At 42.9% G+C, this 17,971-nt stretch overlaps 1 protein-coding gene across 2 annotated transcripts; it reads left to right on the top strand.

Annotated features, from left to right (window-relative positions):
• The first annotated feature begins 409 nt into the window (after window positions 1-409).
• Window positions 410-3,462, top strand: FADD (Fas associated via death domain). 2 transcript variants are annotated; one of them, XM_033150466.1, is made up of 3 exons: window positions 410-496; window positions 838-1,146; window positions 3,105-3,462. In XM_033150466.1, exons 2-3 carry the CDS (start codon window positions 849-851, stop codon window positions 3,383-3,385), a joined length of 579 nt encoding a protein of 192 aa, XP_033006357.1. In that variant the 5' UTR covers window positions 410-496; window positions 838-848; the 3' UTR covers window positions 3,386-3,462. The 2 variants fall into 2 exon arrangements, with proteins under 2 accessions (XP_033006357.1, XP_033006347.1); XM_033150456.1 differs by having other exon boundaries at window positions 446-500.
• Window positions 3,463-17,971: the final 14,509 nt, after the last annotated feature.

The raw sequence follows: 17,971 nt of genomic DNA, 5'->3' as shown, positions 1-17,971 counted from the left end.
TCAATTAATAATTTTGATTGTTTTCTTTTATTACATATAACAATACAAATGTTTGAGAAGTGCAGAAATAAAACGACTTTGCCCATTTGACATCATGTGGTCCACAACTTAGAAAAGTAAACGAGGCAGAGCGGAGAACTGGTTGTTGCAGAAATACATAAACAATGTTTCTGCAACGGAGCAGCCAGAACAATTTTAATGCAGTGTGTAACAACACCTCCATTTTTTAAGTGAAACGCTTAACTAGAAAAACCGTACATTTATTTCTGAGCTTTCTCCTCTGGCTGGCTTGGGTCTTTAACAGCGGCGCTAGTTGCAAAAGCTGTGCCAATGCTGCCCCCTGGCGTCCGCGGAGCGCCCTGCGATTCTCTCCCTTGCCTCTGATTTCCGGAGAGAGGCAAGTTGCGCGGAGTGGGCGGAGGGCCCCGAAAGGGAAGCGACCTTGCTTCGGATGACGCCGGAGCCTGCTGATCGACAACAAAATTTCAACCAGGAAGTAAGTAAAACTTTCTAAAAACTTAAAATTGTTTCCCATTCTTTCCAACCTCCTATCGAGATTTCAGCGCCGCGCAAAAAGTTTCCTAGCGTTTGTTTTGGGAGGAAAAGTTTAGAAAACAAAGTGAAAGAGAAAGTCGGAGTTTTAAAAGTTGTGTTTTCTGCCCGATGATCGCGCTGGGGTTCACTTCAAATGCATGTTTGCTAGATGTTTCTCTGCCCGTTAAAAAAAAAAAATCTGCATTAAAGCAGTATTGTATTTAAAAAGGGGAAAGGTTTACTGAATACTGTACTGATGCCTTTAATACGGACACCTTAACTTCCCCGCATTGCTCTTTCTAGGTTCCCCAGAAATGGATCCGTTTTTGGATCTGCTGAATTTATTCTCGAGGAGCCTTTCTCCAAAGGAGCTTGCCGATCTCAAGTTCCTTTGCCGGGATCGCATCGGCAAAAAAAAGCTCGAGGCCGTGCAAACTGGCCTCGACCTATTCGGCATTTTCTTGGAACAGGAAATAGTTACGAGGACCAAGGTTGAGTTCTTGGAACACGCTTTCAAAAGCCTGCAAAGAGAAGATCTGCTGACTTTGCTCAGGCAGTTTGAAGAAGGCGCAAGTGGTGACCCGGAAGAACAGCTGGATGCACAAGAAAAACGTAGGTGGAAATGGCTTTTTTTGTTTAATCTAAGGAAGTGGGCTTTGGCATATGAAAAAATTGTTTCTTTATTATCGTGTTTGTAGCCTGTAAGGAGCTAAAGGTGTTCTACACCGTTACTCTGGCTTTTGACACTTGAGGTGAATATTTTCAGGACCCACCTTAGTTTTGCAATTTTAAGTTGTTTTGCACAGTTTTTAAAATTGTGTTTTAATATTGATTATGTCATTTAATTGTTGTAACTTGACCATAGGGCTTGGGGTAAATTCTTAATATTGCTACTACTACTAATAGTAAGAATAATGCTGCCTGAAGCAGCTCAGTTCACCTTTTTGCATTGCATAACCTTCTACTTTATCTTCATCTTGATCAAACGGCTATTAAACCTGATCAAGCTGTCTTGTCTAGGGTTGCCACCTTTTTCTTGCTTTTAACAACTTGAAACAATTTGCTTAGCCCACTCGCCTTACTTAGGTGTTTGCACACCTGTACGCGTGAGGCCTTAGAGCAGCTTTCACCAGCCTGGTGTCCAACAGACATGTTGAACTGCAACTCCCATCAGCCCCTGCCAGTGTGGCCATTTTGACTGGGGCTGATGGGAGTTGTAGTTGGAAACAACTGGAGGCCCCAGACTGGCAGAGGGTGACTTAGAGTGAGGAGGAAGTGCATTGGCAAGCCCACCCTCCAGTGTTCCCCTGTGCACAGGCTCACCTTTAGGCCTTCGCATGTTCAACGTAAAGGACTTATGGGGGCTTCTGCACACATTTGGCTGAATATGTAAAGAAGCATCCCCATGATTGAGAGTTCTAATAATGCAGGCATTATCATGTGATGCTTCCAACACACTCAAACATCCCCTCCAGCCCTTCACACTGAACACTTTCATCAGAAGAGGAGCCTCTATGTAAATATTGGGGACAGGATTTGAATGTGCACCTCTGCCTCCCTGCTTTAAGGCTTTGTGTGAATCCCTGAATAGGGCTAATGTCATCTGCATTCGAGAACTCCTCTTAAACTTTTTTTGCTTTCAGGTATCCTGTAAGGAAAAAAGATGGTAACTCTTTTCCTGTTTCCCAATATAGAAATAAACAGACACTTCCTGTGTTCTTGCAGGAAATGATGTTTGCAAGCATCGCCAAGCTGCTGATCAGTGGTGCCTGGAAAGCATTGGGCCCAGGGATTCCCAGTATTCGACAATCAGCTGATCGCTGCTGGCGGAAGGCGGTTAGAAACTCCTGAGCTATGGCCTTTTCTGAGCTTCTCAAACCCGACCAATGGGCCTGATTGTTCTCTCTCCCCCCACCCCTTCACCATTAGCCAAGTTTGACAGATGAGTGAGACTGCTCACTTGGCCATCACCTGATGTCACAATGACAGGTGGTACACACACATGGAAGCCTGGTTTGAAATCGGAGTCTGTGGGCAAATGCACTGTGCACAAAGTACCAGCGATCAGCTGATTGTCAAGTACTGGGAATCCCTGGGCCCAGTGCTTTGCATGGGGTTTTGCAGGCAGCACCGATCAAACTGCTTGGCAATGCCTGCAAACCTCATTTCATCACAGTCAAGTAACTGCATGTTCCACTCCACATCTGGCATCATGTATGATGTCAGGTGTGGGGCATGTGGCCGAAAACACCTCATGGGCCAAATGGGGAGGCCTGCTGGGCTTATTTGGGCCCCAGGGCTGGAGGCTCCTTACTCCTTAAGTACAGTCAAAGGTTGGCCAGTCAACTTCTCAAGGTGAAGAATGGGGTTGGCTGGGTGGCGAATATGGGCAGTACCACCCAGATTGGAGTCCTGTTCCATCTCTTGAGTGTTACGCCATAACCCCAAGTGTTTCACAGTAGGATAAGTAGGAGAGTCAAGACAGAGTATTCTCTGGAGTATGGCAGGAGGAGTGTTAAATGGTCCATTGTGAATCAGCAAGTTGACACAAACTATGATTTTGTTTTTAGGTAAGCTGGAGAGAGCATTTGAGATCATATGTGATCATGTTGGGAAAAACTGGAAAATGCTCGTTCGAAAACTTGGCATCCCAGAAGTCAAAATCGATAGAATCGTAACCGCCAATCCATATAACATGCATGAACAAATGATGCAATCGCTTCTAGAGTGGCGGAGATCAAGGGGGAAGGAAGCAAAGGTTGACGATGTAATAAAAGCCCTCAAGAACTGTCATATGAAACTTGCGGCAGACTGTGTTGAAGAAGCTTTGCAACTGGAAACTGGACAATGAAATCAATGGGAAAAGATGACATGAAATGGAAAATTAAAGACACAGTTGAGCTGTCATTAAAAAAAAAAAACATTGGTTGGGGGCTGTGGCTGCTATAGACAAACCACTTACAGAACTGCATTTGCACTTAACCTTGCTTATTTCTTTCTCTTCTTGCTCTCTGCTTTGCTCCAAGACTGATTTATGGGTACATCTGAGGGTCTCGCCCAGCAAGCTGGGAGGTTGGCTTATGCCAGCTAGCATCATGTAGTCAGGGTGTTATACATTCCCAGCACAAAAGCTGAGGAGGAGAAAACACAAGCACTCCAAAACACACAGACCATAGCAAATAGACAACCCCTCCCTGAAGCATCCAAAACTGGGATGGGAAATGGTCCAGACTGCAGGCTGGATTTCTTAATCTTCCACCTTCTGTTGGCCACCTTTGACAGGTGGAACTACCCACCAGCCAAGTCAGCTGACATTACAGAGATAGCAAATGGCGGGCACCACACCTGTCAGAGTTCACCTGAGCAGGGGCTACAGTAACCTCCTTTGAAGATGGGTTTTCAGAGCCAATCCCCTGAATTCCAGAGCAATATTGCACGCTCTCACCAATTGCTGAGCAGCAAGTAGGCTCCTACATCGGCCAGGCATATAGGGAGCCAATCAGTTTCCAGAAACAGGAAAATACCCCCATAGCATCAGCCTTCCCCACTACATGCAATGTATGGGATACCATGAAGCTCTAATCATGCAGAACAGTGGTTCTCAAACCTTCTCTGGGCCACACATTGAGAATAAAGATTGGCTTGCGCCACACCACATTTTTATTGATAAGAAATCCATTGGAAGACAAAAAAGAATTAACAATTAGCAATCCTTGATTTATAACATAGAACACATATGATCATGGGGCATCCAGAAAGTATAAAACAATGCAGCTACATAAGAACATGAATCATTCCCAAAATATCATACTGGTTCTTGAATCTCCCCGCCCCACTTGCCATCCTCTCCTGCCACACCCTTTAAGAACCACTGCTGTAGAGAAACCCGGGTTTCTTGTGTGAGAGATCCCAAGTTTAGGCCTGGATGGGAACTCTCACTGGGTGCAGCTGGGAAGAGTACAAACAGGCACACTGAGGAGAATGTTGTGGCAGCCAATTGGGCGAGTTCTGCATAGGCCAGCATCCCATTTAGTGAATTGCCTGCCTCCAGGTTTGTTTCACCATCAACCATTGCATCTCCCTGGCCCCTGCACCTCTCTCCTCATGCCACAGCGTTCACCACAGTACTCTTGACCACCTCAGAGGGTGCCACCATCCCTTTAACCTAAACCAGAGTAGCCAATGTGGGGTATTCCTGATGTTGTTAGACTTCAGTTCCCATCAGCCACAGCCTGCCTGGCCAATGTTCAAGGATGATGGGAGTTGTAGTCTAGCAGCATCTGGAGAGCCACAGGTTTCCCCATTCATGTCATTGGAGCTCCTGCTCTTGTCCAAGCTTACCACATGAACCCAGATTGCCTGTGCTGTTTGTAGCACCTGTGTCACAAATTGGCTACCCAGGTGACTTTCTAAGTACTTTGTGGTTGCTTCCACCAGCAGAGGTCCACCATATTGTTACTTCTGTATAGATGGAAAAACAGCTATTGAATAGATTGGGGGGGGGGCATAGCCATTCAGTGAACATTTGAGTGGAGTGGTGGGACTGTATGTACTAGCCCTGTACCCAATGCCATCTTGCCCCTCTGACAGCCACACATACAGAATTAGTCAGAAAACACCCAGCATGTGTACTGTTGTACACACAAAGTTCTTGATTGTGAAGGAAAATGGTGTCTGTACATGTTGGGCCCCAGCTTTGGCTGGTGCACAAGACAGCGGCTAGACTGCCGATGGGGCAGAAGGACTGCCTGAGCTCATGTATCCCCGCTTGATCATTGAGATCATCTGGAAGATCACAGTTAGTTGTCCCCCATGTTACAGAGGCCCCACTGGCCTCGACCAGAAGTTGAACATTTAAGGTTAGCCCATCCCAAGCGGAGAGTCTGCAGGCTTTCACACTTTTGACTTTCAGGCATTCCTTGAAGACTTTATGCTGACAGGCCTATGCAGTTGTTTAACATTTTCTGGAGTAGCCAATCATTTTAATGATTGTTCTGTTCTGTTCTGAAGTACATAACAGTAATACAATGGCACCCTGGTTCTCAAACTCAATCTGTTCCGGGAGTCCGTTCAACTCCCGAAACGGTTCAGAAACCAAGGCGCGGCTTCCGACTGGCTGCAGTAACTTCCTGCAATCAAGCGGAAGCCGCATTGGAGATTCGGCTTCCGAAAAAGTTTGCAAACTGGAACACTTACTTCTGGGTTTGCGGTGTTCGGGAGCCAAAACGTGAGAGTATCAAGGCATTTGAGAACCAAGGTACGACTGTAATAGATAATATGTTGGTTATATCAAGGGAAGTAATAGTACTACTGTATTCCGCTCTGGTCAGACCTCACCTGCAATACTGTGTCCAGTTCTGGGCACCACAGTTCAAGAAGGATACTGACAAGCTGGAACGTGTCCAGAGGAGGGCAACCAAAATGGTCAAAGGCCTGGAAACAATGCCTTATGAGGAACGGCTTAGGGAGCTGGGTATGTTTAGCCTGGAGAAGAGAAGGTTAAGGGGTGATATGATAGCCATGTTCAAATATATCAAAGGATGTCATATAGAGGAGGGTGAAAGGTTGTTTTCTGCTGCTCCAGAGAAGCGGACACGGGGCAATGGATTCAAACTACAAGAAAGAAGATTCCACCTAAACATTAGGAAGAACTTCCCAACAGTAAGAGCTGTCCGACAGTGAAATTTGCTGCCAAGGAGTGTGGTGGAGTCTCCTTCTTTGGAGGTCTTTAAGCGGAGGCTTGACAGCCATCTGTCAGGAATGCTTTGATGGTGTTTCCTGCTTGGCAGGGGGTTGGACTGGATGGCCCTTGTGGTCTCTTCCAACTCTATGATTCTATGATTCTATATAGGCTTATCCACAGTGTTCAAAATCAGCCAGGCACATTTTACACCTGGCTATTAGCCACTTGCGACCAATTGAAGATGCCCGGGCAGCAGGATGGATCTGGACTGTTTTCACACACTAGCAGCACATCCTGTAGAATTCTATCCATTGCATTTTATCTGCACAATCAGAATGAGTTTCAGGAACCAAAAAGCGGTATTGAAAAGTACAACTTACGAGCTGCCTGGCCCCAAAATGGCAACTAGGCATTTCTATTTGGCAACTGTAACCCCGGTTCAAGGAGCCATTTGGCACCTAGCTTATATACTGTATTTGAGTTTCTATCACTGCTTATCCATGTGCCTGGTGTTTCTGCAAAGGGGATCTGCCCTTGCCCCAAGGTGCTACATTTCACGCTTGTGCAGCTTGAAAGATTGCCGATTAACTGGAGCATTCTTTGTGTTTGGCACTAGGAAGGAATTGGCAGACCCTGAATCTAGCGCTGAATTTACAAAATAACGTTACAAGACAGCAACATGTAGCTGACATGCTTTCCACTAACATCTCACACACGGCTGGCTTTGTTGCTTGTAAAATTGGCAAGTTAATACTTGAACTTCAGCTGCAATAAACTTTCTCAGGGACTCTCTACCATAATTTTAATTACTATATTTCTGAGCTACAGAAAGTGAATCTCGCATGAATTTCACATGAGTGCTATGGGCATTCTCAAGTACACAAGTGAGGAAGCAATCCATGGCTTTTCCTTTGATGTTCTGCACATACAATTTTCAGTAATTGAACCGTAGCTGAACAACTTTTGGACAGGGGCGATCTGTGTGATTAAAAGACTCCCATCGTACAGAAGAATGAATGAAAGAGGAACAAGCATTGTGATCTGTCATTTTGTGGTGTTTGGGTGCCGAATTTGAATGCCTGGAAAAATTCCAAAAGTCAAGCACCTTATCTTTATTTTTTAAAGATTGTGAAAACTATAGTGACAGTTATGTAAGTAGGCTTTGACTCCCCTGTTCTGAACCACCAGCATCATGCAGTCAGAAAGGCCCTCAAAGGTCACAGTCACCTGCCATTGCCTGCAATCCACTACTACACTATCCCTGATAGGTGGCCATCCAGCCTCTACCACACTACAACTACAGTGAAAGCTGTGTGCTTCTGAATACCAGTTTCTGGAAACCACAGGAAGGGAGAGCTCCCTAGTGCTCAGGTCCTGCTTGTGAGCTTCCCATGAACATCTGGTTGGCCATTGTGAGAACAGGATGCTGGATTAGATGAGCCGTTCGCCTGATCCAGCAAGGACTCTTGTGATCTTATGACCAGCCAAGGAAAAGGGGAATCGGTTGGAACCGACATACCAGTTGTCTGTGCCCAGGGCACATTCCTGTATGTGCCTGTGCCATTCCTAAGCAAGAAGGCTGGGTGGCTTCTTTTCTTCTGGCTGGGCTTCTGTGACACTTAAAAGGCAACATGAGGCAATTCAGCGAGGGTAGTGCTAATCTTTGTTCATCTTCAGGCCAGAAAACGCTGAACTTGATGCGCGGCTGTTCAAGAGGGAGTTATAGTAAAAATAAAATAAAAGATAGTGATTTTAATAGTAAGGCTAGATAGAAGGGACTTGGGGGGGGGGGGGGAGCTTCTGTTACAGGATTCAGTTGTAGAAATTCCCTCTAATGGGTTGCCACCATATTTCCTAATTGTTAGTTACTGGTACTTATTTTGGTCGCGCACGCACTTAAACTGCTGACTTTCCCTTTTATTCTCTGTAAGTCACTGGGGAGAATTTCTCCTCCCCTTTTTTTCATCCTGTTAGAGCAGCCTTTTATATAATTGAAAACAATTAACATACCTTGACTCTTTACTCATCCTGCTCCTTCCTTTTCTGAAGGCGTTTTCTCAAAGCAAAGATTTTGCTGTAAGCGAAGAACACCGGAAAGAAATCTAGGCAAGCATCCTTTTGTGTTTTGTTGCAATAGAGTTTAGAAATGACCCATTTCTAGGGGCACACCTGTTGGTTTACCTACATTCTGCAAATATGTCTCTTAAGATTATTAATTTTTATTAATATTAAAATAATATTTCCAATTCTGTTGTTTGTTTGTTAGTTTGTTTGCAGCTTCGGTAGCAGCATCTAAAAAACATAGATATGCAGTATGCCAAAACTGTTTTTCAGTGTCATTATTAAAGGTCATTGGGACATGGGTGGCGCTTTGGTCTAAACCACTGAGCCTAGGGCTTGCTGATCAGAAGGTCGGCAGTTTGAATTCCAGCGACGGGGTGAGCTCCCATTGCTTGGTCCCTGCTCCTGCCAACATAGCAGTTCGAAAGCATGTCAAAGTGCAAGTAGATAAATAGGTACTGCTCCGGCGGGAAGGTCAACGGCGTTTCCGTGCACTGCTCTGGTTCACCAGAAGCAGCTTAGTCATGCTGGCCACATGACCCAGAAGCTGTACGCCGGCTCCCTCGGCCAGTAAAGCAAGATGAGCGCCGCAACCCCAGAGTCGTTCGCGACTGGACCTAATGCTCAGGGGTCCCTTTACCTTTTTAAGCCCCTTCACAACACCCAAACGAGCCCTCAAGCTGTACCAGCCCTGGAATTAGCAGTGGAGGGGCAGTGGAGAAAATAAAATGGAATCATCTCCCATCCACCTCTGATCAGATTAAGCCAGAGGCCAATGTCTCTTCCATATTAAATGCTAACTTGCATCTTCCCTGTGTGAAGCCAAATACATACTCTTAAGTTTACTTTGTAAATCTGTTTCAGAGTAATCCTCCTAAAAAGGAGAAGGAAATACGCTGACACAAGATCCTTGCAGGAAACGTGGAATATAAATTAATAATCTGATTATTTGAACAAGCTACCTAGTGCCTTTTGGGCTCATTCAAAGGTACTGATGTTGACCTATCAACCCTGAAGAGCAAATCCTGTGTATACTCAGAAATAAGCCCCATTGACTTCGGTAACGGGTAACTGCTTTTGCCAATGGTCTCTGACTCCAACTTGAATGCCCTCTTCACATGCTCAGTGCTGTGCCTGATCTGTTAAGCAAAGGTATTCTTAATCGCTACATCGCCACTTTAAATATCCTTTCCTTTTAAAACTCACCAATGTCAGATTTTTAATGAATATTTATTTATTTATTTATTTAGCCTTAGGTTTTCTGTTTTGAGAATGTAAGACTTCTTAATTTGGGCTGGGATTAAGGTTGGGGATTTATTCAAAATATTTTTTAATGTATTTTGATTGATTGCCAAGCTTAAAATTTATTGCTATTCACCTCAAGCATCTGGGAGAGGGAAGAAGGAAATGTCAGTAACTTACAAAATCTCTGCAGCATTCCTTTAAAAAGATCTTTGTAGAAAAGACTCTTTTCAGCCCATTGGAGTGAGACATTTCACTTGCCTCGATTCTCTGAATCACCCACGTGCTTCGTTTTTCTTCTAGGATTTCTGCCATCACCCTGAAACAACAACTTATCGCATGCATGACAACTGCTCATGCAATCTTTTCACTGACTCTAATTGCAGCACCGTCTTGCACTCTTGCTGAATTTGAGCTGAGGTATTCGTGCTCGTCACAATACCTCTCCTTTCCCTGAGTGTGGCCAAAAATAAATCTGAGCCTTAAAATGACTGAACTTTAAAAACAACAACACACAATTCCTCTTGCAATGTTTGCGAGTGCATCTGAATGTGACACCCAAATGCTATGCATATACTAATGTACACTTTGTTTTGTGTATTAAAACTGCATGTTTGTGCATGTGAATACTACTGTAGATGCATGTCTACAAAAATTGGCACCAAACACTATGTGCTGTTAAGCGTAGGGTATGCCTTAAGGCTGTTTGCAGCGCTGTATATCACATTGTTAATTACACAAGATAATTCTTGGCCATAGTACCTTATTTTCATATAAACACTTTAATGAGAAGTAGGCAACCTGGATTAGAATTCCATGCATCATCTCTTCAAAGGCAAGGGAAAAAATCAATGCAATTTACACATTATTAATTTTTTAACTGATGTTAAGCTTGAAGTCTGATGATCTATTGCAGTCTTTCCAAACACAGTCAGAGCAAAAAGTCACACTGAGGAAGAAGCTTGGAAACTTTTTTCCACCTTTCGCCGAAGAATTGATGCTTTTGAATTATGGTGCTGGAGGAGACTCTTGAGAGTCCCATGGACTGCAAGAAGATCAAACCTATCCATTCTTAAAGAAATCAGCCCTGAGTGCTCACTAGAAGGACAGATCCTGAAGTTGAGGTTCCAGTACTTTGGCCACCTCATGCGAAGAGAAGACTCCCTGGAAAAGACCCTGATGTTGGGAAAGATGGAGGGCACAAGGAGAAGGGGACGACAGAGGATGAGATGGTTGGACAGTGTTCTCGAAGCTACTAACATGAGTTTGGCCAAACTGCGAGAGGCAGTGAAGGATAGGCGTGCCTGGCGTGCTCTGGTCCATGGGCTCAAGAAGAGTCGGACATGACTGAACGACTGAACAACAACAACAGAAAGTTCTGCAGAGCAATCCTATGCACATCTACCAAAAAAAATGGATCCCATGATGTTGTTGGTGTTTAATGTTTGAATTTTAATTTGCAATGTAAAACTTAATAAAAAAAAGGTTTGACAAGAAAAACATAATAGAACATTAAACTTTTTTTTTAAAAGGATCCCATGGAGTTCAGTGGTGTTTACAGCCAAGCGAGCACACATAGGACTGCAGCTTTACATTAAGATTCCCAGATTTTTTTCAATGAATCCGGACACACTTTTCAATTTCCTACTAAATAGATTGATTTTGTCAGGGGACTGATTTGTAAATCTGGGGACTGTCCCCGGGAAACAGGGACGTCTGGTAACCTTACTTTACAGCACAATGCAATCTTGCACATGTTTATTGAGCAATACTGTAATTCCTTGTGTTCAGCAGGGCTTGTTCTATGGTAAATGCATTTAACATTGCAGCCTGAGGATTGCTTTGTTAGTCTGGTGGGAAACCCGTTATCAGTAATGGCCAAGTAAGAACCTCTGGCATGAACATCAGCAGAATTTGAGGGGTAAACTCAAGTTAAGGACTCAGGTTGCTGTTTACATATAATAAAGCTGTTACCTCTGGTTTTAGAAGTCACAGCCTCTGGAACTCCAGCATACTGTATAATAGCAGCATTTTCTAGAGCAGGCCAATAGTGGCAATAGTAGACAGGCGCACTACAGATACCAAATATAATGTAATACAAGAGTGGGCAATTTGTGGAGTTCCGGATGTTGCTGGACTACAACTCCCATCATCATTAACCATTGATCATGCTGGCTATTGGGTTGTTGTTTTTATTTTTATTATGTATTTTGTGGTTTTATATCTTGATTTTATTCTGTGAACCACCCTGAGACCCCCAGGTATAGGGTGGTATATAAATTCAAAATGATGATGATGATGATGATGATGATAATAATAATAATAATAATAATAATAATAATAATAATAATAATAATAATAATAATAATAATATCAGGCACATGGGAAATTGATGACATAACAGGTCAAACGCCAGCTGGAAAAAATGTATTGCTCCGGTAGCACACATGCATTGGAGAGGGTATAAAATGGGCCTCCATGAGCAGGAAGTTTCAAGGTCTAAGTTGCTTCCCAACCAAACACAACTTGGATGTATGAAATGAGTTGATAGGACCAGATAAGGGACTATAGGAAAAGCAAAGAATGCAAATATTTTAGGAAGAATCTGTATCAGAATTATATCCGGCTTATATCTGATTTCATAATGGGTCTCCCTGAAGTCAAAAGTCATAACTGGGGTTTTTTTGGAATTGTTCCCTGTTGTTTGCAGTTTAAGAGAAAGCAAACTGAGAGATGAAGGCAGTCATTGGGCCCAAGCCAAAATTTCAAAAGGCTTTGGGAAAACAGGCCTGTGATTCATTTAGTTCCCTAGCCTCAAGGACTGGCAACAAAGAAGATGGGGAATCATAGCCTTCTGAATTGCTTTTATTTGAGGAGGTGAAGTGGAACAGCCTATTCTCTAATCCAGGGGTGGGAAGCTGGTGAATCTGAACCCACTCGTCCTTTTCTGGATCATTTGCTTGTGGACTCCCAACCACTGGCGTAGGAAGGGTGGGGCGCCCCAAGCAGCGGGATCCCGATAGGGTTCCATCTCGGTGCACCCCGCCCCCAGAACATGTGCCACGCCCCTGCGGGCGGCACACCACGCCCCCAGAACGCACACCAGCCCTGCCCCCACCTGCTTCCCGCCCCCGGTGCCAGAGCATGAAGCTCCGCCACTGCTCCCAGCCACAGAGCAACAACAAAATAACTTTCCCCTTCTAATTAATTTGCTGAAATTAAGAAAGCTAACCAGGAGTGGACTTTTTTGTGAAAGGCATATGAGCTCAGTTCAGTTCTGGTGTTGATAACAAAGGCTCAGAATGGGCTCAGAAGCACCTTACTCATTCTAACCAGATGTCTTGTCCGCATCTGACTTTGGTTGATAGATCTTGGAGTTCTAATGAAAAACAAAATAGATTTGACAAGCCTGAAGTCTGCCCACCCTGGTCTGATCCAATCAAGGTGCATGTAGAAATGTTTACAGGTGGAACGTGGAACTCCCTAATGAGACTTGCCTCACAGTTTGAGACCCAAGCATGTAAATTGAATTATTCTCCAGACATATTGAAAAGCCTGTTGATGGTTTGTTTCTTCAATTTATATACTAATAGGATTAAAAAAAAAAAGCGAATACACCCCCCCCCCCCCGAGAATTTCCATGATCCACTAAATAAAGCATCATCTTAAATGTAACATTACACATAAAAATCAGCGACAAAAATACAAGGGAAATGTGTAGTAAACGCAGCAAACAACTAAACGAAATATCCTCTAAACATCAGAAAGTAAAATATTACTAATGGAAATCTACTGAAAGCTATCAATTCCACCTTCTCCATGAACTGTGAACTACTCACAAAGTCTACTGAAGCGTCACATGAATGATCATGACATTGCTAATTTAACCAGGAATAATATGCAAAGTTGTCCTGTTTCCTTCAGCGGCTGTTAAAAGACTGAGATGAACTTCAGGGCAATGATCTGAGCCCCCTGCAATCGAGCTTATGGCTTTGCTAGAGTTCTCAGTTCCAGCAGTGCATTAGAAGCATGTTTAAAACTAAGAGTTGCATTATTTTGCTATTCATAACTTGGAGCATAACCACAGTTATCAAAATAGCTGCTTTCAGGACATAGTACATCTTGTTTTGGAAACTTCGCTGTAGCACTACAAATAACAGTAACCTCCCTCCCCCCCCCCTTTCCTACCCAGGAAATTGGATTGGAAAATTTTGGAAATGACACAGAGATTGGAAATAATTATAGTTCTGTGTATCATGACATGGAGGCATATTAATGCCTGCGGAGGGAAATCAAATCATACATCTAAAAGGAACCTCAATGGATTAATAAGAAAGTTTCCCTGGAAAGAGTAAAGAACCAACTCTAATGCACACCTCTAAAGGTTACTCTATTGCCTGACAGATGCTTGTGGAATGAGCACCTTCCACATTGTCTAGGGATGAAGATGTAGCTGTTACACACTTCTGTCTCTGCAATCATATGTTAAAGTAGCTGGTCTTCAGGATCCCAAATACGGTACTTGTATCTCTACACACAATGTCACTATGAATAATAGCCCTAAAATCTGTCAAAAGCATGTTACTAGCATTTTTTTTTTTAAAAAAAACCTAGCCTCTTAGGCTGGGGGTGGGGGAGCTTTCTACCAGGTGGGTGACTGACTACAGACTGCTGTTGACATCTGTCTGTCTCAGGAAACAATGGAGTGTGCCTTTGCAGGTGAAGTCAAACTATTGAAGCACCTCCTGTAGCTGTAGAGACCGATGTGGGAAAGACACATTTTGTTGTTCATACAGGAAGGTTGTATTATTATGTTCTTCATCTGACAGCTGGCTTGGTTTCTGTGATCTTCCTCCCTAGCCAGCATAGAAACACAAGTGGGCTGGAGCAGAAGGAACAGATTGATCTATACCTCTGTCTCCTCCACCAGCCCACTATGTTTCCATGGTGACCAGGGAGAAAAAGACTTCATGGCCAGCATGGAAACTAAGCGAGTTGGCAGAGGAAAGATGGACCAATCTATCCTTCTCCTGCCAGCCTGTTTACTCACCTGGGTGGAATTCCATGTACTCACCAGCATGGAATTCCTTGATGTCTATGATGACTAGGTGAGCTGTTCAGTGCAAGGGTGATTTGAGATGTTGCATTGGTGTGTGTTGTTGTAGCCAGTCCTAAGCTTGGTCATAAGTTGGCCCATAAGTTTCACCAGCACCGAAGAATAAACTAATGTTGGTGATCATCATTATTAATATATTTCAATGGATAAATTATAGCCCAGTTTAAAAAAACAAAATCAGAAATCTACTGATACATAGAAGGGAAGTATATATGTTATTAAGTTGCAGTTGTCTATTGTTACTGCTAACAGCACTGGTTCTTCCTTCTTCTGCTTCTTCTTCTCGCAAAATGTTTACAGTGGCATGTCTGTTTGAAGGTCAAGTGCTGAGATCTAGTACATGCAGGGATTTCCCATGGCTGCCAGGTTAGTAGGTTATGACATTTCTACCTTGCAAAATATGCATTTCCTTCATGTCTTTCGTTTCATATTCAGTTAAAGGTTCACATAGGTAAATGTTCCCAGAGTGCTCATTCTCATTTTCTGATGAAGTTGTTTCTGCAACTTCGGTTGCTGTCTCTACAAGTTTGAACCTGGTTTTAACTCTTTAAAAGGTATACCTTTCCGCTCCAGGCAACAGTTGGATATAGCTAGCTGTTTATTTCACACAGCTGTCATTCATGTTCATCCTTCATGTCGGATCCTGACATATTGCCATCCTTTCTTTTCTTCCTCTTTCACCCACAGTGCTGGAGGGAAAGTACAGATTTAAAGGCAATAGCTGGAACTTAGCCTTTCCAAAACAGAATTGCTATTGATCTGTCCAAAACAATAATGTGAGGAAAGGAGTAAATATACTAAGTAATGTAATCGGATAAATCATTTTTGGCAGCTCATTGTGTTGGGGGCATGCTTTACCTACAAGCAAGCGCATTACTGCTGTCGCAAATTAGGCCGTTTGTTTTCATTGGGATACTTTCATTCTTATTATTCACAGACTGAGATCAGGGAAAAGTTATTATGCCAGCTGCCCTTAAACTGTTTGAGTTTCATTGAAATCAATGGGGCTAAGCTAGTTTGAGTATACATAGAACATAAGAATAACCCTACTGGATCAAGCCAAAAGCATATCTAGCCCAGCACAGGCAAGGACAATGGACAGCCAGACGCCTGCCAGATGCCTGCAGCCACAATCTGCTCACTTGTGCTACACAGCTACTGATCTATTCTGCCAGGGAAGGCAGAACATAAGCATCATGGCTAATGACCATCAAGAGCCTTGTCCTCCATACATTTATTTAATTCTTTTTTTCAGACGACAATGGAGCCAAAATTGTTGAAACCTTTTGGGGGAAATGTATTTCTGAGGTTTGATGGCTCATAACACCACTTTTTTTTTTGGAGTAATACCATAAAATTATATATCAATGGAAAGATAATTTAATGAAGAATGTAATGCAACAAAGTATGTTCAATTATCTGCATTCTATCAAAAGGTATAGCCAAATAACCAGAAAAAGGAAGCACAACTTGCTTAGGTTGATATGCAGTAGCTTTCCTTCATTTGAGTGTAGCCAATGAGCATGAGTGTTTTTAGAGAGCCAGTCAGGGGTTTTGAGCCATCAAACCTCGGAAATATACTTTCCCCAAAAGGTTTCCACAATTTTGGCCGCTAGTGTATGTGCTGTATGCAGTCTCAACCTGAACCTGTGTGTATTTATTCAAAAGTAAATCTTATTGAGCTCCACAGGGCTTTCTCCCATGTAAGCTGCCCCAAGCTTATTTTATTTTATTTTTTAAATGAATTATAGGATATAAACATATTAAATAAAAGATAAGTGTCAGAAAAGAATGCGGGAGATGGAAGTCAACTATCCAGTCATTCAATGGGTGAACAGAGGCCAATTTTTAGGCTATTTAGAAGTTTACCACTCCCCACCACCAGACACCCAATGGGTAGATAGGGGAGTAGAAACCCACCCACTTGCCACAGTCAAGGCAATACACAATAAAGCCACAGTAACACAATGACAAATGCAGAAGAGAAGTTGAAAGGTCATCATACGTTTCACTGAAGCAGTGGCAACAATCACATGCAATGCTTGGGCTACAAACGTCATTCAGAACTTTAGAGCATTAACCACAACAAAAAATGAGGACTTTTGCTGGAAAATTATCACTAAGTCACAAGCTCCTGGTGGGGGGAGGAATCACATTTAATATAAACCAGTTGCTTGCATATGTTTGCAGAATGGATACAAGAGAAATGTCCTAAGTGTGAACTATGGGTGTTCATTTTTAATAAATAATTTTAAACAGCTGTCTTTTTCTCTTTTATCCTTATCTAAAAAAAAGTAACATTAACCCAGCTTAATAATGTGTTAGGCTGCAATTCTGTCCCCACCTTCCTTGAAATAAGTCCCAGGGAATTCAATGTGAGATGTATTTCTGAGTAGATGTGGTTAGGATTGTGCTGTTAGATGCTAATCCTTAAATGGCAAAACCTGAGCACTGAGGCTGAAATCCTTTGCACATTTACCAGGGGGTTAAGCTCTGGTGAACACAGGGGGGCTTACACCTGAGTGACCATGAATAGGACTGTGCTGCAGCTCTACTATCTTCCGCAGAAAACTGAGGAGAGGGTTCGTGCTTCTAGAAATCTTCACTTCTATAATCAAGGGGATGGCACACATTTGAATGCACACACATAAAATAAATGGGCATTTCCTTAAATATATCTAGCCTCTTGTCTGTGGCTTAGCCTCAGGGTTTTCTTCTGTCTCTGTAGAGGATAATCTTTCTTTTAACCTGCATCTTCTAAGGGGAAAGGCAGCATTTAGGTCACATCATTGTACAAACAAAATAAAAACAAGTGCCGTTGGCAAAAAACAAAAATAAAATACTCTCTTCCATTGCTTCTCAAATCATTCAAGTTTGCATGCAATGGACACTTTGCAGAATACATGTTTACTCACGAGGCAAAGTCATCTAGCCCAATGAGAGAGTGGAAATAAGGTGCTTGAAGTATGGGAGCAGAAAGGGAGAGAGCTGTGCAAGCCAGCTATTTTTCCAGTAAGGGTGTAAACTGGTTAGGGTAGCTCTGAGGGAGAATGTTGGGCGATATCAAACAAAACAGTATAGAGGATTCATCTGAAATAAGAATGTGAATGTACAATATACAATATTACAATATACAATATTGTACAATGTACAATATCACTGTACAATGTACAGTAATATTTAGAATGTATAATATATTGTGTATACAGTGCAGGGTGAGAGGTGTGACTCTCCAGATGTTGTTGACCTCCAGCTCCCATTATCTGTGACCAATGGCCATAATGTCAGGAGATGTCCTACTCACAAGTAGAACCCTGGCAGAGACACATACGTGA

This window comes from Lacerta agilis, chromosome 1, assembly GCF_009819535.1.
Source record: "Lacerta agilis isolate rLacAgi1 chromosome 1, rLacAgi1.pri, whole genome shotgun sequence".
Lineage (NCBI taxonomy): Eukaryota > Metazoa > Chordata > Lepidosauria > Squamata > Lacertidae > Lacerta > Lacerta agilis.
This window is presented reverse-complemented; position numbering and strand designations above follow the sequence as displayed.